Source organism: Quercus lobata, chromosome 4, assembly GCF_001633185.2.
Source record: "Quercus lobata isolate SW786 chromosome 4, ValleyOak3.0 Primary Assembly, whole genome shotgun sequence".
NCBI lineage: Eukaryota > Viridiplantae > Streptophyta > Magnoliopsida > Fagales > Fagaceae > Quercus > Quercus lobata.
The window spans coordinates 15,992,192-16,014,978 of NC_044907.1; the positions used below are offsets into that span (position 1 = coordinate 15,992,192).

Here is a 22,787-nt window from a genome sequence, read left to right on the forward strand (position 1 = left end):
CAGTGCTAGAGGTTGAGAAAGAGGACTAAAAATGGCTGTTGGAAAGCCCAGGAAAATGAGACTGAAAAACGGTTGGAAAGAAATAATAAAGAAAGGTTAAAAAATAATATTTTAATAAAAATAGAGTTTTGGAATGTTAGAGATATTGTAAAATGGTATGGTATAATGATAAAGAGGTATTTTAGAATGGTAAAATAGAGTCGCATTGGAATTTTTCAATGCTAATGCTCTAAGCATGTTATCCCCAAAGGGGTACCATGTCTAAAGAAATCAGACCACACCCAGCCCAACTTGGCTCAGCTTGGTGATAGGCATGTGTGGGTAAGTGAAAGGCCCATTGGGTTGGTCTTCCACTTTCTACCGCTTTTGGTCAATGTCATTGTCCAACACATATAGGTATATAAACCTGAAAATTCTCTATTTCCTTTCTACGTGGGATTTAAGCAAAAACATTACTCTCGCCCATATCCAAGTAGGGATAAATGAGTCAATTTCTCATTCACAATTTAAAGGTTTTCGGCAATTGAACATATGATGCTAATCTTCTAGATAGGTAGGATCCACTTTTATTTTGACTAAAAAATATCCACTCAAACACTTTTGCAAAACCCAATTTTTACATCAACAAATTAAATCTTCTAGTTTAAAAAAGTAGCAAATTAAACATATGAAAAGTAACAATGCCGAGTTTTAAAGAATAACAAATTAAGTCTCAATCCATTTAAATGGAAGAAGACAGTGGTGTTTGAGATTTAATATGAGAAGATAGTGAGTTTTGATCTACAATTCATTTGGAGATAATAATATTTAAACCCTATAATTTAGGACATAATAAATTAAATACTATAGTTTTAGAAACAACAAATTAAACCTTAAGATTTTGAAAAATAAAAAATTAAATCACTAAGTTTTAAAAGATTTAATTAAAAAACTCTTTAGTATTTTAAGAATTTAGCAAATTACAATGAATAGCTTGTTAAAGTTTTAAAAATTTTCAAAACAGTCATGATTTTGTCAATGTTAAAGATATATTAGCTCATTAGTATAGGCTCAAGCCTAATTCTACTTTATGTACAAGCCAAGTCTCTTACTTGTATTAGAAATCTATTAGTTTAGGATTTAGTCTACTATATATACATATGTTATGGTTTATTGTAACACATGATTTATACTACATTCTAATATATTATTGATGTAGCCTTTTAAGGTTTCCTCCATGGATGTAGGCTGTTAAGCTGAACCATGTAACCCTCATGTATTATTATGTTTTATACTTTATGATTTTACTTTCGCATCCTTATTAGCGTATTCAACATGGTGTATTAATGCTAATATTTAACTGTCAACTTTTAATAATTAAAAAAACAATTTTCCGAGTATTATTCTGTGTTTTATAACATAGACTTGAATTTGCTTTTACTCGGTTTTTTTATTAAAAAAAAGATTTGACTTTACTCATCACAATTTTTTTTTTTAATTTCAATTTATTTCTTACTAAAATAAAAACTGAGGCATGTTTCATACTGTTATTTCTCATGTCCTTACGTAGCTGAGTGATGAAATGTTGACATTGCTAACAAATGGATTATGACATTGCTAATTAATTATTTGTGCTAAGAACATGTAATTTCATTATCTATATTTATGAAGGGTTTAAATTTCACACATCCACTAAATTCATTGCCTCAACATCTCTCCCTAACACACACACACACACACACACACACACACTCTCTCTCTCTCTCTCTCTCTCTCTCTCTCTCTCTCTCTCTCTTTCTCGCTCTCATACAATATTGTAGGCCAAATCCCAAGGGAAAATCGTAGCAACACCATGTTCAAGCAGTTCCACGATCACCTAGGTAATAAAGATAGAGATGATGAATATGTTGAAGAAGCTCTTTCCGATGAATCAGAGAGTACTTTTAGCCTCAACCTCAGTGCATGCCAAGAAGGTGGTGATGATCATGGCATGGATGCAAACAAGTTCTCAACTTTTGAGCTCAACCCCACCGAGCTGGCTCCAATCATTGATCGATTTCGATACTCTTTTTTCATCTATGTACATGGCAAAAAGATCAAGTATCACAACCTCTACACACGCCTTGCTCGCCTATTGTCTCCTTTTGGACCTTACCAGCTCAATGATCTTGGTCTTGGTTTCTTCTTGTTGAATGTTTCAGAGCTTTCAGACTATTCCGTGGTACTTTCCAAGCACCCTTTTTCGATCCCAAATTACTGTGTAACTCTTTTGAATTGGGTTCCAAACTTCAAGCCTTCAGAGACCAATATGAAACATGTAGATGTTTGGATTAAGTTGCCAGAACTTCCAATAGAATACTATGATTTTCTGTCCAGAATTGCAGTATGTATTGGTATTAGACTTCTCAAAATTGACCCCAACACTGAAAAAAGGAAGACATGTAAGTTTGCAAGGTTTTGTGTAACACTTGATCTAAACCGTCCACTTCATGATCATATAAAGATTGGTGTGAAACTGCAAGCAATCGTGTATGAGGGACTAGATTTGGATATGGTGTGTTCTATGTGTAGGCGTTATGGGCATCTACAGAAGAATTGTCCTTGCTACTCTTCTTCTAATTACATCAGTACTACCTGTGCTCAACCATCTGAACCTCAAAGCAATCTTCAGCAGAATGATGAACTCAAGCCTCCAAAGGCCAATGTTTCTGTAAGTTTACACTTCCTTTCTATGTTTTGTTATGAAATGTTGTTTAATATCAGAACTTGCATATTGTTTTTGTATAATTACATTTTTATAATATTAAGTAATATTATTCATTATTAAGTGTGCTATTTTTTTCTTCTAACAAAAGTTATTCTCATATTAAGAGAAATTACAATTTTCCACCGTAAGCTTTCACCAAATTTATAATATCTGTCCCCCTCAAACTATAAATTTGCTCAAATGATACCCCAATTTGTGACAATTGTATCAATATACCTTATATTGTCTAAATTGAGGTTTAAATTAAATGGAAATTGTGGTTTTTCATTATAACCAATAAGGGTAATTTTGAAATTACACTACATACATATTTCAATTAACTCTCAATTAAGTCCGAAAGTGCACATGGATATAGTTATTTAAAATATTATATCCCTAATATTATTCTATATTTAATATAGGCATCAATATGCTTTTGATCTCAATTGGTTTGACTTTCTCCCTAAAAAAAACTAGGATTGAGGACAAATTTTCTATATTTCATTTAAATTATGATGTCAATAGAACAAATTGATAATTTGAAAGACATCATATATAAATGGGTGGAATTTTATTATTATAAAAAGGGTGGATTCTAGGGTTGAAAAATATCCTCTTCAAATATATCTTGTATAATATGTCACGCCTCCAACTATATTATTTTTTAATAATATTGTTTGATAATATATACTAAATGAATACAATTTTTTTTTTAATCTAAATACAAATCCTTTATATCACTTTTTACGTTCTCCTTTATATTCAACCAACACAGTATATCATGTGTTTAATTTTTTTTTTTTTTCATATTAAACTTTAATTGTTCTATATAAAGAAGATAAATAAATACATGACAATAAATGATTTGTAGAACATAAAATGAAATACAAAAAGTGTTACAGATCATTTTGTGCTATATATTCTAACAAAATCTCTTCTCATCTTAAGGTGAATAGAAAATCGAACTTCAGATTGATGCAAAGACAGAATCCCCTACCTAGAGAAGGTACATCCTTGTCTCCAACGGAAGAAGGAACACTAATCCATCCTCGTGAGGACATACCATCACATTCTATGACAAAGTTATTGAACTCTCAAGATGAAGCTCCCATCAGCCCAGTGGAAAAAACATTAAAACCAGAAGGGTTACCTGAATTCTCAATTGCATCTTCATCCAACACATTGCCTCAGAATTCAAATACAAAGGTCGATAAAGCATGCCACACTATACCAACACCACCACAAGGGAACCACCCACAGATCTCATTCTCGGCGACTAACTCTCCTCGGCCTTCTCCAATGGTCATTCCAAGCTTCCAGTTATACTCCACAGCAATACATAAGGCAATAGTACACAAAGAGATAAGCAACAAAACAATAACAAAAGTAAGCACCGAAATTCTTCCTACTCTTTACAACATCAAATCAATGGTTGCAAGTTTTGACATTGTTGTCGCACCTAATGGGATGATAAACCAACGTAAAATGAACTTTCTGCCAAGAGTTAGCGATGTCATGACCAACTGTTATCATTTGCAGAAACTACTATGCTGGAAGTATAATGGCTTAGATAACATAATGCTCATCCAAACAATGAAATATCTTAAGCAACTTGAAAACCCCTCCATTGTACTGCTTTTCGGAATAAGAAGTAGTCGTGATGATGCAGTTCAAGCTATCAAAGAAATTGGATTCTCTAGTTCATATCGCATAGACCCGGTTTTGCTTGACGATGGAGTATGGCTGTTATGGAACAAAGAAGATGTGACAATTGAAGTATGTAGATACACCTCAAACAATATTTATGCAATAGAACATTTCACTCCTTAACCAAGCAATTATGCTATGCACTACGGCCAAATCTTCCCAGTCACATGCCCCAAATGCAATATGATAGTCAACCAGTCTCTCTATGATGGGGCACAAATGTTTTATACACATTGGGAGACCTGTTCATAAGACTTTTCTATGTATATCTGATCTGACTAGTAATTTGAAGAAAGATCAACCTACTCTCAAATTTTCAAAATATTGAATAGTGTTTATTGCACACACTCGTGCATATTTAAAAAAGTAGCTGCAATAATAGTTTTTGAAGTCAAAGTTTATTTCTTTTCCACTTGTATATAAAAGTGCGTACATTATTATGTGTGCAATAATGTTTATCCCAAAACATTTTTATACACCTCGAAAATCCTGTTCATAAAACTTGACATTTTCTATCGCTTTTAGTCCTCCTTGACAGTTTATCTACTTTTGTATATAACACTGTATTTATAGCATTCTAGGCTTTTCAATGATTTAGAATTGAATGATATCCAAAGCTTGATCTGATTTAAGCTTTTTCAGTTCTCGAATTTCTTGTTTTGTATAGACCTAGATGATTTATTGTCATCATACTGCTTAATGACAAATAACCATAGTAAACTAACTTATTTAAGTACCCCCAGAAAAATTAGCAACTTTTTCAATTGGACAATTCATGGGATACCTTCTTGAACTGAGCAAAGAATATTGGGTCCTCTTAACTTCCAGTCACCTTTGTGGGCTTTGCCCAAGGGGCCCATCAAAAAGTACATGATAATTTGAATGTGCATTCTAATTTTAGAGCTCTCATGACACAATTAGAACTATCACCTATTTCAATTTTGAAATTGCATTAGTATTAGAGTTCTGCTAACAAGTGAGCTTAAGAAGCTTTTTAATGGATTATTTAAGAAAGATTTTGATACTACTTTTAAAAGAAATATAAAAATTAATAAAAAAATTATTTATTCTTTTTTCCTGTATAAAGTTTCTAAAAATATTTCTTAAATTAATGTCTTTTTAACATTCATTAACTTGTCCCGTGAATTATAAGGACTAAGCTTTTCCTCAAAATATAAATAAATAAAAAGTACTAGACTTTCCTCAAAAAAATAAAAATATTAGGCTACTACCTAGTTGAAAAGTAAGAGGACCACATATAAATATGATCACAGGACCTAACGATCAGTGGAAAGCATAGTTTGTGTCATTAACTTTAGGCCCACTTCTTTCTCAAAAAAAAAAAAAAAACTTTAGGCCCACTTTCTGTCAAATCTCTCCTGAGGCCCATTGATTTAACGGCATTTTGTCCACATTGGATGGTTTCCCGAAAACTTTGTGGCCTATCTCCAATCATCAAAGTGGCCCAACCTTGGGTTTGACCACCTGATCTCCCTAGCGCATTGACCGCTGGAATTTGGATATTTTTCTAAAAGAAAAATGAAAAGTTAACCGATATTTTGGATATTTTGTCCATTAATTTATGAAATATTCTTAGAAAATTTTTATAAAAAAATTTAAAAAAATTAGTTTTTTTTTACGACATTTTATATTTCTTATAAAAATGGTGTTTAAACTTTTTTAAAATAATTAATTAATCATTGTCTTAAAGATACTCATTAATATGACTCTTTTTAAAAATATAAGCATACCCTATAAAATTCTGTCCAATAAATACAAGTGAATATGGTGGGGTTCAACTTTCTATTATCAAGATACATTTTGAAGCCAAATTTTTAGGACATGTACTTAAATAGTGAATAAATCAAGCAATGATTTCGAATGGGCAATTCAATGAATTGATACTAGACATGAAAAAATAAATTAAAATTTACATTTAAATTATGATATGTATTTTTTATTTTATTACTCATATTACATTTTTTAATTCAAACTTTGCTTTTAATTAATCTTACCCCTTGAAATGACATTATTGAATCCACCCCTACAAACACCTACCTCTGAGTGAAACCCAACAAGTTCAAAATCATCTAGGTAACTTTATGAGAGGAAACAAAAACAATTCATGGTTGCCATGGCTTGTATTAACATTATTCTATCATACTTGGATACTTGGATTCTTAAAACTTTAATTCGAGATATATATATATATATATATATATTTTGAGATAGTTTAAAATCAACTTTATTAGACAAGCTAAATTGAACCGTCAAAGTTTAATCCAGTTATCATATATTACTATACCACCAAGTCTGTTGTAAATAATTCTAAGAATGCTAGTTCATAATCATGAGATTTGAGACCTCCACTAGGCAAAGCTCCGCCTAAATACAATTAAAGCTTAGAGATAGTATGGTGATAGTAGGATTGCACCTTAATTATCATGGCTTAAAGAGTCCATTTCCTAGATTTAATTAGACTTGCAGATAAATGTTCCAGATATCACAATCCTTATTCTTTGTTTACATAAATACTTGGAACAAAAATTTTCTACAAGATCATATATTTTGAAACATACAAAATATGGGTTACCTTCAAGGCTTCAAGTCATTAATTTAAAAGTTATATCATAAAGCCGTTTTTGAATTTCAATAATCAACATTGGCTTAAAGGTTAAGCTATGTTATACACTATTTTTTTTTAATATAAATATCTTATGGAAGACCAGCAATTTCAATTTGTTAAGACCATAACCAACTGATTCATACTAGCACACATTTGATTCCCATGTCACTTATCAACCACGTATAATATTTTAGATTTTTTCCTTGTTTATCTAACAATGGAAGTAATTGACCAAAAAGAAAATTGACCATGACATTGATAGTTATGCCAATCAACTATAAGATAGATATTATCATGAGGCTAGGAAGTACTGAATTGTGCAACAAGTACTCCTTTCTGGTCCCTTCCTAATTTTTTTCTTATTCCTCTCTCAGCAATATTTCCACCTCTCATATAATTGCATTTGCCAATTTTTGAATTATAATGGCATTGTTAATCTTGGTAGATATAGACAAATAACCAACTTCATGCTTTACCATCCCCCACATATGTTGTCGCCCCTATAATTCGTCCCTCTAACCTTTTGATAGTATCTATTCCTCTTACCTTTAATCGAAGGGGTAGTGCCACTTGATCAAAATTACCAGTACTCAAATTGTAATATTTTAATAACTTATAATAGTCAGATACTGATGTGCATCTTCCATTCAAACTCGCTTTTCTAGTTGATTGGGTTCATTGAACAATGACATCTATATAGATCTATAATAAAATTGATAATATATATTGGACAGTCCCAAAAAATATAGTGTCATGGCCAGTTTGAACTAAGCAAAATTACCAAACTGTCCTCAACAATTTTTTAATGAGACAAACATATTCTTTTGCCATTTCCCTCCGTTTTGTATTTTATCTCCCACCAATACTTACCTTTTCCCTCTCCCGCACTCTACTAATATCATATAAAAAACTAGAAAGAAAATGAAAGAAGAGTTCTAGGAATGGTCAAGGAATGTCTACAAGAATAGAATGGGACAAGTATCTAGGAGAAAGACCATCCATCATCCAAGTGGAGGGCTAGGATTGAAGTAGTGGGACTACAAAATGGAAAAGATCCTTCTTGTACAAGGATTGGATCCCCAAAAAGAGAGTGAAAAGAGATAATACAATAAACAAAAATCTAATCTTGTATTTTACTAAAAGTAAAAGCTCCTTGGTCATTCTGAGGAAGAAGAAATAAAGAAAAACTTGCCTTATTACTATTTTTAATCCCATAAGTTGTTTAGTATCAATCTTTCATGAGAAATTACTATTTCAAGTTTAATTGTTTGTTCAAAAACTCACCTTTATAAATTAGTTGTTGTGGATTTGGGTCTAAACCCAACATCTTTTTGGGCCTTTGGATTTTAGCCCATACAAATTAATAATATATATTCTTGAAAAAATAGAAAATTTTACCATAGAAATAAAAGTATTTCACAAAAAATGAAATGTGATGTCCCATATTATGTATCATGACACTTTTTAATCTAAAGCAAATCGTCTTCTCTTGACATTTGAAACTCAAAATAGCAGGTCCTATTTTTAAACTCAAAACAATTTAAAAATTACTATTTGTCTTATTGTCTCACAACACTAAATCTCTAACACCTCTTACCCTCCACTAATCAATAAAGTATTTTTATTTCTTTCATTATGCATTTTCTTATTTTTACTATTTAAATAAAATAAATGACAACTTCATGTAAAACCCTAAATTTATAGGGGGAAATATGGTTAGTCAAACCATCATCATGAGAGGCACCAACACGACCCCACCAATTCACGCAAGTTTCTTCCAACAAAAAGTTGGCGGACTAAGAGCCTATTTGGCATTCAGCTTTTAGCTTTAATTGTTAGTTTTTACGTACAACTTTTTAAAATCTTACTTTTTCTTGCTTTTTTTTTTTTTCACTTTTTAAAATTTTTTCAAGGTACAATTGTACAAGTATACTTTAGCAAATTTTCAGCAAAACATTTTCAGTAAAAAGCTAAATAAGTTGTTTTTAAACAGACACTAAGAGTATAGTCTCTCACATACTTACTCCGATAAGGCTAGTGGTATAGGACAAAAAAGAACTTGCAATGACTCAAGCTCGTGCCATCACATATACAAATAAAAATAGTGGCCCCAAAAGGAATTGGTCCTTGTTTTCTACGGGTTTGCAAGACTTTTAGCAAAAGTAGTCATTAACAAACATCTCAAACGCAGACATCCATTGTTGAGTTTGATTTGGGTTTTTTGATTGATGGGTCAATCGGGTTTGGCAATAAGATGATAAAATTTTGTAATGGGTTGTGGCTGTTTGGTGGTGGTTAAGTTTATGTGTGAGACACAAGGTAGTGAAGAAGAGAGAAGAAGAGGGAGAGATGAAATGAGAAATTAATAAAATATTTAGATACAAAGTTATAATAGCTGTGTATATTTGCATGATTATTGTAGAAAAAATGTAAATCTATAGTATTATAAATATACTAATGTGGAGAGTTTTTGAGTAAAAAGGTATCAATTTCACAAATTTTATTATCAATATGCTCACGAGCACTCTAAGTACCACATAATCATTTATGTGTGTTTAGTTTGTCCAACAAAATAATGACATGAAGCAAAATGAAAATGTGTAAGTAATAGACACAACAAATTTCATTATTGGGAAATAATTAACTATGATCAATACTTAGCTAGTTGTAGCATGGGGCCAAGGACCCGTAGTCAAAAAGTTATTCACTGCCCTTTACACAAAAATAAATAAAATTAGTGTTCTGTGGCTTTTTATACTACGTATTCACATAAGGAGGACAAGTAGAATCTGTCTAATGCTTGTAGCTTGATAAATTGTTTCAGAAATTTTTTCTTCTCTTCAGCGGCTACACCGCTAAAATTAACTACATTCGAGGATATTGTAAGGGAGGAAAATCTTTGGTGTCCAATGGTAGTGTTTCTTTTCTTTCTGAAATTTTTATGAGTTGTAATTTTGTAAGAGTTTTTTTTTGGAGAATTTTTGTAAGAGTTTGTTTGGTTGGTAGAGTTGTTTTTGGTTAACTTGTTTGAGGTTTCTTTTTATTATTATTTTTATTTAATAACAACTAAGAGTATTTAAACATCTTCAAGAATCTGATAAGATGCTAGTATTTTTTTTTTTGGAGAATTTTTGTAAGAGTTTTTTTGAAACATTGGTAGAGTTGTTTTTGGTTAACTTGTTTGAGGTTTCTTTTTATTATTATTTTTATTTAATAACAACTAAGAGTATTTAAACATCTTCAAGAATCTGATAAGATGCTAGTAAGAGATACAGAATCTTTGTTTGAATTGTGTTTTAAGATAAAGGAGGAATGAGTGAAGCGTAGTTTGGTCTCGTTGAAACAAATATAAAAAATAAAAGTTGTCTCTATCCTATGTAAAACCAAAAGAAAAACTATTTTTAAATGCATCGTTATTGCATTCCCAGATAGAACCTGTCATTCCTTTAAAATGGTACATTTTCTTGTTAACTTAGCGATGACCCTCAAGTGTCAATTCAATCATTCACTAGTCATCGTTGAATTTTCCTCCCTTTACCTTTCTAAGAAAATGTTTTTTCTTTCCGTGCAAGAAAACTCTAGAGGACTTATTATAAGGAAATTTCTGCATTTGTATCTATACAAAAGGCGAGGCACTATAGATGAAAGAAATATACCCCAAGGTCTAAATCCTCTATGGTCTAAAAATCTGTCTGAGTCGTTTACATCGAAAAAAATTCTGTCTCAATCTGTTCTGTTCAATCTTTGTTTTCAGAGAATTGTCCAACATATGCGTGTGTAGAAAGAGACTTAGGTAAGCATGTTGAACTCAAACTTCCAAGTATATTGACTAGTATATATATATATATATATGTATAGTTTGTCCTCTCTCACCTTCCACATATCACTAATAACTCTGTTCTTGACTTGACTTTTGCAGGTTTTATACAGGTTACGCTTCTGAGAGTGTACTTGTTGATCGAACTGCTCGAGGAGGCTTATGCTCTTGCTCATCTTATATGCAACCTCGTGGTATGCTTCTCTCCACTTTTTCTTTGTATTGGTTTAGGTCAAACTACATGTGAATTCTCTAAGTTTATGCTTATTGTCATTAGTACTACAAGCTTCATGGTTGATAATTTGTTTATCATTCCTTATTATTAACTCTTTACTAGATGATGGTATGGTTTGCCTTGCGAATTCCCACATGTCAATTCCTTTTTCTTTTTCTTTTTTTTCCTAACGATAAATAATTAGGGAATTCTATCTTCAGATCTAAATCTGACCAAAAGAGGTAAATATAAAACATATGATCGGTTGATCTTTGATTTTGAGTATAAGGATTTTTTTTTTTTTTTTTTTCAATTGAACATTACTAGAATCTTTCTTTCTTTCTTTTCTGAAAGAGATCGGAACAACGGATCGAATCCATGATACAGGGAAGAAGTAGATGCCAATCGGGCTAAAAGTCGGTTTGGCACTAGAATCTCTCTTTTGTTTATTCCCTTTTCGTTTCTCTTTGTTTGGCTTTTATCCTTTAGTTATTAAATCCAGCTGTTGGATCATGTAGAAGAGTTAAAAAAGAGGGTGATGAGATAATAGAAAATTGCTCTGTATATGAGATGAACTGAGAGAAGGGTTGAGGAAGGAGAGGTGAGAAGGGCTGGAGAGCCATTTGCAGGTGGAAAGGAAAGGAGGAGCCAGCAGGGTTCAAAAGAGGAGGGAGAGCTCGTGGGGTCGTGGGGTTTTGGAGAGTTAAGGTGGGAGAGGGTAGACTGGTGGTTTTTGGATGAAGAGTTTATTGTAGATTTTGTCAATTTTGGGTGGGAAAGTTGATGAGGATAGAGGGAGGGATCTTTCTCATGCTTCTAGAGGTGATTCAAGAGGAGTTTTACATGATGAACCCAAAAGGTACTTGAAGGCGTTATAGCTCTCTTCTATTTCCAACTTTGCCTATTCCTTTGGGAACAATTTTCTTTCTTTCTTTTTTAATTAAAATTTATTTTTCTCTTAAAATTTTGTAATAAAAACATAGAATGCTTGAGAATTTGGATTGGACCAGCGTGTGAGGCACGTAGATGGTGATCAAATGGTGGCCAGACGACATTGAAGTTGCGGGTAGCACCAATGGCTAGACAATGTGAGGTGCATGAGGCATGTAAGCAAGCACTTTCTATGATGAGATTTCCAACTTTGTGTAGATCATCTATCAGCTGATGAAATTTTGTGGTTTGTCTCAATGAAAATGGTGGGTGAAAAATATTTAGAGAAACAATGTCACACGACAATGGAATCATTGGTAAAGAAGGCAGTTGTATGGGAGGATGTCGAGAATGAGGCAATGTCATGCGGTGATGAAATCGTCAACAAGAAGGGATACTATTGGAGAGAATGTCAAAGTTGGAGATAGAAAAAGAGGGTTATTAGTTTTCAAAATTTTAAACAGATATAAAAATGTATTCTATTTAGCTCAATTGTAAAATATTTTGTAGAAGATCATTGATGTATTAGCTTGATAATGAAGAATAATAATAGAGAGGATACAATAGGTTCAAATATTCTATCATATCTATAAAAGAAATAAAGAAAAGATAGGAGACAAAAAGACTATAAGATTAAATATTTAATTCAATGGTCACCATTTAATGGTCTAAATGGTTACTGTAAGGACACGGTTGGTAACGAACCGTAACAGTGTTGGGTTCGTACGTAAAAAGGCCCAAACAATATCATTTGTAGAGCGTGGGTTTGAAAGGCTAGGCCTTAGTCACCTGGTGGTGGGTTTTTCGTGGTGGTCATGCGCGGTTAAGTTTTCTTCACCCCTGGAACCTTTTTCCTGGAGGTGGGCTGGGAGGCTCTGGTTTTTTACCCTTTTTCCCAGCCTCCTCCCTAGGTCACTCATTTTTCCTTTTATACTGGCCTGTGTTCGCTGTCCTTCGTCCACGTGTAGGGTCAAACTTTCCAAGACTAATACTTGTCCCATCAACCCATACTCAAAGTTGTTGGGGGTGATTGTAAAAGCCAAAGAATGCGGCTCTGTCAGGTGCAGAACATTGAATGGCAGTAAGGGCAGCTTTCCCCGGATATTCTAGATTTTCTTTCAAACTTAGTTCTATATCGTTTTTGCCCCTCTCTTCAGTGGGACTTTGGGTTTGCCGAGGACTGAGCGGTCCTCGGCAGTACCTCAAGGCTATCCTATGCTTTACATTATTGGGTTTGGGCCACAGCTCTCTTCGGCTTGGACCTCTGGACTCCCTACGAGTAAACGGGCCTGGTCCATAAACTATTGGGCCCCACAATAGCCCCTCAAAACCCTGCTGTCCGACCTTTGAGTTGGAAAGGTGGGTTTTGGTAATACCGAACCGTTATTATGGCTCATTTAATTTAGCCCTTCATTGATGCTGGCGATTCTCCACCTGCCCAGAAAATATATCAGTTTACAAGGTGTTCCCCTTAATTTACTCATGACACGCTCCTGCCGTTTGGTTGTCCCAGACGCGCTTTTAATGACTTCCCTTTACGAGATTCATTTACATTCGACGGTTCGTCTGATGAGGTGGGGAAGTGGAACGGACACATCTTTGTTTTCAGATTCCTTCGGAAACCTGAACGAATTTAATGCCTTCCGTTTTGCCCTTCCTATAAGAAGACAAGCAGGTGGCTATCGCTTTCGTACAGAGACCCTTTTATCTTTCTGAGATCTGAAACCCTTGGCCTCCCTTAGCGTTTACTTAACCCCATAGTTATACACCAAATCATAACACGTTCACCATAACAAGTGATGAAGGAACCATAACCCTCCTCAAAGCATCATGTTCCAATAAAGCTCGAAATGGCTCGGTCAGGGCAAGGATGGCGGAGACTTAAGATTTGTCTCACCTTCCTTTCAGCTAAAATCCGAAACAGGGACTCATCACGTCAAACTTTCGGCGTGACTGTGTCGAGAACACCCATTATCAGTACCAACCGCTCTCTTACGAGCATACCTAATATGGCCCCAGTGTGTTAGGAGTCAGGACCGAGGCAGGGACTAAATGCCCCTGCTTCTTCCTCTCTTCGTTCACTGGCGCCTCCTTTCGCCTCTCTTTCTTAGTCTTCCCAGCACCAGATCCATCCTGGCGCTTTTCCTTCTCCCTCTTTTGCTCATTTTTCTTTCTTTTCATCTCTTCCCTCTTCTTCTCCTCCTTCTTTTCATTCATCTCCTCCATCTTCTTCGTTCATCTCCTCCATCTTCTTCTGAGGAAGGTCCTTCTCTCGATATGGGCGCTACTGAGGCAGAGTTTGGAAAGATTTCGGAAACGAGTTTAAAAAGAGATCTGACTGTTTACCCAATGTATTGCTTTTCTTTTATGATTTTAGCAATCTATATTTGGTATAGGCTTGTTTAAGCCCCTCTTTGTACGTTGTAATACATCTTTGTATTAATGAAAATTGTTATCACTTTATTTCACATACTCTATCTCTATATTTCCGGAATGATAAAGCAATGAATAGTCCTACAATCTTGTGAATGAAAAGCTTTTTTTTCTTTAAATTGTGGCCGACACCTAGGAACAAAGTCCCAGTTAATAGAAAGATCTTGCTATGCGCTTATAAAAACAATCCGGCTTAATAATATTGAATCAAACAAAAGATACTTAGGGCTGAAACTCCCATCAGGCAGGAAAAGAAAGGACATTATGATGGGTCCACTGAATCGGTCTGGCACCATACCGCCGAACTTAGAGTACCATACTTGGGGCTATTATGTATTGATAAGTGTTGTTCAGCATAGTAATATAGCATTTGAATCAATGACACTTCGGGCCAGAAATGCTTGCTAAGAAAAAGATATCACCATAACCTTAATGGAGTTGTTTGGCACAACAATGCCGACCTGTAAAAAACGATACTTACCCCAAAATTGGCCGAGATGATAGCTCAATGCACGATGCAGTGTAGGAAGTAACCATCCGAGGACATATCACCCACAAAATGAACAGCCCCTTAGGCTACTTAATAGTGACGCGTTTCAACATTTTCTTAACACTCCTATTGGCATTAACCCTTTACAGTTTTTGAGCCGAAGACTGAGCAACTTAGAATTGTTATCAAGTAGCCAACCTTACAAAAACTCAATCTTCTTCTCATCCAAGAAGTTGGCTGCCCAGGTAGTTGGTTTCCCCCTAGGCTTGAGTCCGAGGACTATGCAATGCCTTGGATCTGTCCAAAACCTAGTTTTCCTCATCCAGGTAGTTGGTTTCCCCATAGGCTTGAGTCCGAGGACTATACAATACCTTGGTTCTGTCCAAAACCTAGTTTTCCTCATCCAAGTAGTTGGTTTCCCCATAGGCTTGAGTCCGAGGACTATGCAATGCCTTGGTTCTGTCCAAAACCTAGTTTTCCTCATCCAGGTAGTTGGTTTCCCCATAGGCTTGAGTCCGAGGACTATGCAATGCCTTGGTTCTGTCCAAAACCTAGTTTTCCTCATCCAAGTAGTTGGTTTCCCCATAGGCTTGAGTCCGAGGACTATGCAATGCCTTGGTTCTGTCCAAAACCTAGTTTTCCTCATCCAGGTAGTTGGTTTCCCCATAGGCTTGAGTCCGAGGACTATGCAATGCCTTGGTTCTGTCCAAAACCTAGTTTCCTCATCCAGGTAGTTGGTTTCCCCATAGGCTTGAGTCCGAGGACTATGCAATGCCTTGGTTCTGTCCAAAACCTAGTTTTCCTCATCCAGGTAGTTGGTTTCCCATAGGCTTGAGTCCGAGGACTATGCAATGCCTTGGTTCTGTCCAAAACCTAGTTTTCCTCATCCAGGTAGTTGGTTTCCCCATAGGCTTGAGTCCGAGGACTATGCAATGCCTTGGTTCTGTCCAAAACCTAGTTTTCCTCATCCAGGTAGTTGGTTTCCCCATAGGCTTGAGTCCGAGGACTATGCAATACCTTGGTTCTGTCCAAAACCTAGTTTTCCTTTGGCGCTGGACCTTGGCTTTAGGGGAGTTAGCTCCCTGGCCAAGCTCCTAGAATTATCCGTGCGATTAACGCTACCAAGCGTAGCCCCTAGTCAAGAAGCATAGCCCCTAGCGGAACTTTATTCTAAAACTCTACAACCAGTTGTCAGAGATGACAAGGGAACTCTCTCGACCCACCGCCTATGCCAACACACAAGCCTTTCCCACAGACGGCGCCAATTGTAAGGACACGGTTGGTAACGAACCGTAACAGTGTTGGGTTCGCACGTAAAAAGGCCCAAACAATATCATTTGTAGGAGCGTGAGTTTGAAAGGCTAGGCCTTAGTCACCTGGTGGTGGGTTTTTCGTGGTGGTCATGCGCGGTTAAGTTTTCTTCACCCCTGGAACCTTTTTCCTGGAGGTGGGCTGGGAGGCTCTGGTTTTTGGCCCTTTTTCCCAGCCTCCTCCCTAGGTCACTCATTTTTCCTTTTATACTGGCCTATGTTCGCTGTCCTTCGTCCACGTGTAGGGTCAAACTTTCCAAGACTGATACTTGTCCCATCAACCCATACTCAAAGTCGTTGGGGGTGATTGTAAAAGCCAAAGAATGCGGCTCTGTCAGGTGCAGAGCATTGAATGGCAGTAAGGGCAGCTTTCCCCTGATATTCTAGATTTTCTTTCAAACTTAGTCCTATACCGTTTTTGCCCCTCTCTTCGGTGGGACTTTGGGTTTGCCGAGGACTGAGCGGTCCTCGGCAGTACCTCAAGGCTATCCTATGCTTTACATTATTGGGCTTGGGCCACAGCCCTCTTCGGCTTGGACCTTTGGACTCCCTACGAGTAAACATGCCTGGTCCATAAACTATTGGGCCCCACAGTTACATTTTTACAATATTATACGTCCATTTGGATGCAGCTTTTTGTTGAAAGCTTATTTGTTAAAACATTGTGATTCTTTTCTAAAGTTGTACATATATAACTAAATAAACTAAAAGGCTATAGGCAATAAAAAGTATTAGTTTAAAAACCCATGTTCTCAATGAGCTATAGGTCAAACGTATGACACCTTCTCTTACAAAGTAAAATAGTGGATCTATATCATTGGATGCTCATGGAAGGACATAAAAAGTGTGAGATAAATATAATTTTATAAGAAATAAAGGCATTTCAATTTTTTTTTTTAACTGAAATATATGATTGTAGTTCCACTTCATTTCATATGCCATGCCAAATCGTAGAATGGAACATGGCTCTTCTCAATCTAGTGTAAAAATTTTAAATAAATAAATAAATTATCCCTTCTTTTTTCCGAGTAATACACTGATTCATGTTGACCAATTTTTTCTATTTATTTTAAAAATAATAAAGAAAATGCCTTATGTTAGTTCAAGTTAAGGCACAAGGGCCAAGAAATTAACAATAGTATTGTACAATTAATTAGTTTTGAGAATCAGATACAAAACTTTTATGTGTACATAAAGAACTCATTAAATAGTGGATTTCAATTAAATCAATTGGTAAAGCCTTTTAATGTCAAAGATTTAAGATTTAAAAAATCTCACTTACACCAAAAAGTTAATTGGTGTCTAGAAATGATGGTGAAGAAAAATTATTATCGAGCGAATCTCTTAAGTATAATTCTATCTTATCTTAAAAATAGAAAAGAAAAAAAGAAGCCATTTAATATAGACCTGAAATGTAAAATCTAACTTTCCCCTTTTCATTTCGTTCAAAACTCATGTATGGTTTATTATTATTATTATTATTATTGGTTGTAATAAATAAACTAGTCACCAACGTTTTATACCCAATGGCGTATAAAGAACTCGGTATGTTAATTTGCATCTATTGCAATGGTTTTCAACTATTTGGGTTGAAATAGTTGAATCAGTCCAACACAATTATGCCATTTTATATTTTATGTTTTTGAAATTCTAAAAAAAAAAAACTGTTTTTTAAAACAAATACAATATCTCCAATAATATTCTGTGCATAAAATAAAGTCTAAAAGTTATGTTTCTAATCCTCCAAAAAAAAAATAATAATAATAATAATAATAAATAAGTTTTTAGACCTCAACTTTCAGGTATCATCATTTCATTTTAATAAGAGTTCTGTTACCTAAAGTTTGGAAAATTGTTAACATGATGCTCTCGTAATTCAAATCCAACCTTTCTCTTCTTACTATATACATATCTCAAAAAAGAACATCTCATATTTCATTCCAGAGAAACCGATTAGAAATTTATAACTTAGCTGAACATCTCTTCCTGTCTCTCTTTCCCAGGAAAAAGTCCTATGGCAAACAGGCACTACCATGTGCATCACCCTGAGAACACTGATGATGAGTATGCTGAACGAGCTCGGAATAATAATGGAAAGAACAAGAAACCTATGACCTCTTCCTCCGATGAATCAGAGAGTGCACTTGAACTCAACCTCCGTGCACGCCAGGAAGGTGATGATCATGACATGGATGCAAACAAGTTCTCAACAACTATTGAGGTTGAGCTTAACCCCAGGGAGTTGGCTCCGATCATTAATCAATTCCGGTACTCTCTTATCATCTATGTCCATGGCAAAAAGATAGGTTATCATAATCTCTACACGCGCCTTGTTCGTGTATTGGCTCATTTTGGACCTTACCAGCTGGTTGATCTTGGACTTGGTTTCTTCTTGTTGAATATTTCAGAGTTTTTGGATTATAACATGGTACTTCACAAGTACCCTTTGTCGATCCCGAATTACTGTGTCACTTTGTTGCCATGGAAGCCAAACTTTAGGCCTTCAGAGACTGTCATTACCCAAGTAGATGTTTGGATTCAGTTACCAGAACTTCCAATAGAATACTATGGTTTTCTGTTAAGAATTGCAGCAGCTATTGGTGGTAATCTTCTGAAAATTGACCCCATCACTGAAGGAAGAAAGATGTGTAAGTTTGCAAGGTTTTGTGTTAGAGTTGATCTAACACGTCCACTTCCTGGTCATATAAAGATTGGAGAAATATGGCAGCGAGTTGAGTATGAGGGGTTGGATATGGTGTGCTCTCTGTGCAGGCATTATGGGCATTTGAAACATAATTGTCTAGACCAGCTGTTAAATTCTGCTACCATCAATGCTTCTCGAGGTCAAGCTTCTACAAGCAATGAATTGGTGAACTCTGCTGGTCATAGGAGACTTGCAGATCATACATCAAAGATTGTGATGTCCAAGAGTGCGGACAGTTCCTCAAGTGATGATAATAGTTCTTGGACCCAAGCTCGTCATTTCAAGCAGCATCAAAGAGAGAGTTCAGGATCACAGAGACCACACGTTCAAAATCAGAACATGGCCGCTGGAACTGAAAGTGATCTTGAGCTGATTGATCAATCCAAGCCTAAAGCTTCTGTAAGTTTAAGCTTTTGGAACTTTTTGGTGATTCAAATTTCTTTTGTGATGTATCGAAGTTGTTAATAATAAGTCTAGCCGTCTAGGGACACAAAATTTTACAAAATTGTTAATATGGTATTTTGTGATTGCTACATAATAAAATTGGTGTCAGTTGTGCATTCAAGGTCTGATAGTAATATGTTGTTTCAATCACAATATACCATGTCAGTTGCGAAAAAAATTTGTAAAAATGTTGTATACCTAGCTAGCATTACTAGTTGTAAAAATGTTACTATATATCAGTTACAAGCACTGGCATTTGCATATTACTTTTCTGTAAATAGTTTTTGATGATATTAAATATTGTTCATTCAATGTGCTATATCTTCTGACAAAAGCTCTCCTCATCTTAAGGTGATTGCTGAATCCAGCACAGAATTGATGCAAAGAAAGAATCCGCTACCTGGAGAAGGCACTTCCTTGTCTCCAATAACTGAGGGAACACTAAGCCAGCCTCCTAAGGACAAACCACCATATATTCCAAAGTCATTGAAGTCTGAAAAAGGGTTACCATCTGAATTCTCCATTGCAGGTTCGTCCAACTCTTTGCCTCAAGACTCCTCTCAACATCTGTGTCACCAACCTGCACACACGATTATCAAAGAAGCATGCCACACTACACCAACACAGCCACAAGGTAACCAGCCTCAAACCTTGTCCTCAGGGACTGCCTCTCCTCGACCTTCTCCAGTGATAAAGCCAAGCATCCAGTTATACTCTACAGGGATACGTATGGCAATGGTAAACAAAGTGATAGGAAACACCCCAATAACAGAATTCAGCACTGAAATTCGTCAAACTCTTTACAGCATCAAATCAGAGGTTGCGAGTCTTGACATTGGTGTCTCAAAAACTGCGACGAGAAACCAGCACTTGATAAATTTTCTGCCAACAGTTAGTGATTTCACCAAGTACCCACTTCAGAATCAGCAAGAAGCAATATACCAGACCTGTGCAGAGACTGTGCCACAAACTACTTTGCATAAACTACTATGCTGGAAGTATAATGGGACAGACAACATCACACTCATCCAGACAATGAAATATCTAAAGCAGCATGAAAATCCCTCCATTGTACTTCTTTTTGGAATAAAAAGTAGTGGCAATGATGCAGATCAGGCTATAGAGGAAATTGGGTTCACTGGTTCATACCTCGTACACCCGTTTCTCTTTGATGATGGAGTGTGGCTGTTATGGAAGAAAGATGTGGTAATTGAAGTAAACTCACCCACCTCACACCTGATTTATGCAACAGTACATTTTCTTCCTCATCCAAGCAATAGGATGCTATGTGGTACGGGCAAATCTTCTGAGGCAAATGCCCCATATGCAAGATGATATACTCAATCACTCTCTCTATCATGGGGCACAAACTTCTTTTATACTTAAGAAGACCTGTTAACAGGTCTTCTGAAGTATACAAGAAGTTTTAAGCAAGACCAATCTACTCCAAGCTCAAGAGTTCATCGATTTTTTTGAAAATTTTCACATTTTCTTTGCTTCTTTTTTTCTAGCAAGGACCTGAAATGAGTCCTTGTTGGCGTGATTAACATGGAGAGTACCTCCTGCTCTTAAGGTGAGGAGGGTGAGGCAATTTTTTGAGAGTCATGTTAATTTCATAAGTATAATATTGTAGTATTTGCAACTCCAGTTATGGGTGAAATACATAAATTTGTGGATGTGGTCTAGTTTTGAATAAATATTAATAAGTTTGTGGATGTAACCCTAGTTTTGGGTGAACCACGTAAATTTGGTGTTCTAGTGTGTGCTTTGATCTTTTCTTTTTATTTTATTTTATTTTATTTTTTTTTTATTTTTTTATTTTTTACAATATCTTAATTAACTAGCACTTATTTGATAAGTCTAATTATCTTACCTTAATAGGAAAATGTTAATTTGATCCGTTCTAATAGTCTTATTGAAATCTAAATGACTGTCAATCTGTCATTATGAAGTAACTAATCAGCTAGACACTTTTTTAGCTGAAAGGTCTTACATGTACCATTCACTTAAGTTTGCGCCTTTGTCAGCCGATCCTATCTAATTATGATAATGACCTAATTCACAGTTTCATGGCATGACTTACAAGTACTAATGGATTGATCATTTTTAATAGCGATTCATGCACTAGCTGTTCATCCGTATGGTGGTCCTTCTAACTGCTCCATATACTTCTATGCAAAGAGGCAAAGAGCTCCTGCGGAACTGTTTCGTTTGATTTGAGGCCAATCATATAACTTAACAACAACTAATAATCAAAGCTGGTAAATCCGAATGTTTCTCAAATCTGTTTTGGTAACTTATTTTGGTTGTATATCCATCTATGGCCACCCCTGACTATTCGCTACCAAGTCATTAAATAGAGATTATATTCTAGGAATGTATTGTAAAATATTGACTATATGCTACCGAGTCACTTAAATTACTCTTCAAAAAAAAGGTCACTTAAGTTAAATAGTTCGTGTCATTAACTTTAGGCCCACTTTTGTCCTCAAGAAAAAACATTTGTCCTGAGGCCTATTGACTTGATCTCCTTTTGTGAGTTTGTCTACATTGGGTTGTGTCCGATAACTTTGTGGCCTATCTCAAATGGGGCCAACCATATATGGGTTTGACCACCTGACCTCCATGGCGCATAGACGCTGGAATTTGGATATTTATCTAAAAGAATAAGCATACACTATAAAATTCTGTCCAAAATAAATACTAGTCAATCTGGATTTATTTTATTTTATATATATATATATATATATATATATATATTTTAGAAACCAGACCAATCCGATTACTTTCATAAATCAATGAACAGGAAAATCAGCTACAACAAAAGAAAAATATCTCGAGGAACAGATTTCATCTAAACTTCTTGCAGAAAAGAAAGTCTAACTCTCTTAACTAAGACATGAACAACAGAATTACCCTGCCTCCTAGTATAAAAGAAATGAATGGGATCTAAAAGAACCCAACATAGGCTTAATGCTTTTTACAATATGACCTATGGCTGAGTGAAGCGCATCCTCCCTGAAAAAGGCCTTAACCATAATCGTTGAGTCCCTCTCAAAAATAACTTTTTCAAAACCAAGTTCAAGAGCGAAGTAGACTGCTCGACGTGCTGCTACAATATTGCATCATTAGTGGGAAATTCTGTTCAAAAATAACTTTTTCAAAACCAAGTCAATCTGTATTCTGTTCTAGAATCAAGTAGGAAATTTGTCGCCCATTGAGAAATACTGCTTTATCAAGGTTTCTATCATCAAGCTACATTTGAAGTCAAATTTTTAGGACATGCACACAAAAAATGAAGAAATCAAGCAATGATTTCAAAAATAAGAAAGATTATGGATGCAGTTCTGTAAATTGACACTTGACATGAAAAAATAAATTGCAATT

General features: G+C 35.2%; 1 protein-coding gene across 1 annotated transcript; it reads left to right on the top strand.

The window, feature by feature from the left end:
* Positions 1 to 10,794: 10,794 nt before the first annotated feature.
* LOC115984697 lies at positions 10,795 to 20,998 on the top strand. The gene is made up of 4 exons (XM_031107713.1): positions 10,795 to 10,851; positions 10,978 to 11,069; positions 18,256 to 19,355; positions 19,752 to 20,998. The coding sequence occupies exons 2-4, from the start codon at positions 11,057 to 11,059 to the stop codon at positions 20,733 to 20,735; spliced, it is 2,097 nt and encodes a 698-aa protein (XP_030963573.1). The 5' UTR covers positions 10,795 to 10,851; positions 10,978 to 11,056; the 3' UTR covers positions 20,736 to 20,998.
* The last annotated feature ends 1,789 nt before the right edge of the window (positions 20,999 to 22,787 follow it).

Coding starts and splice junctions, on each gene's coding strand:
- LOC115984697 (XM_031107713.1), top strand. Junction 19,356..19,751: donor AATCCAAGCCTAAAGCTTCT/GTAAGTTTAAGC, acceptor CCTCATCTTAAG/GTGATTGCTGAATCCAGCAC.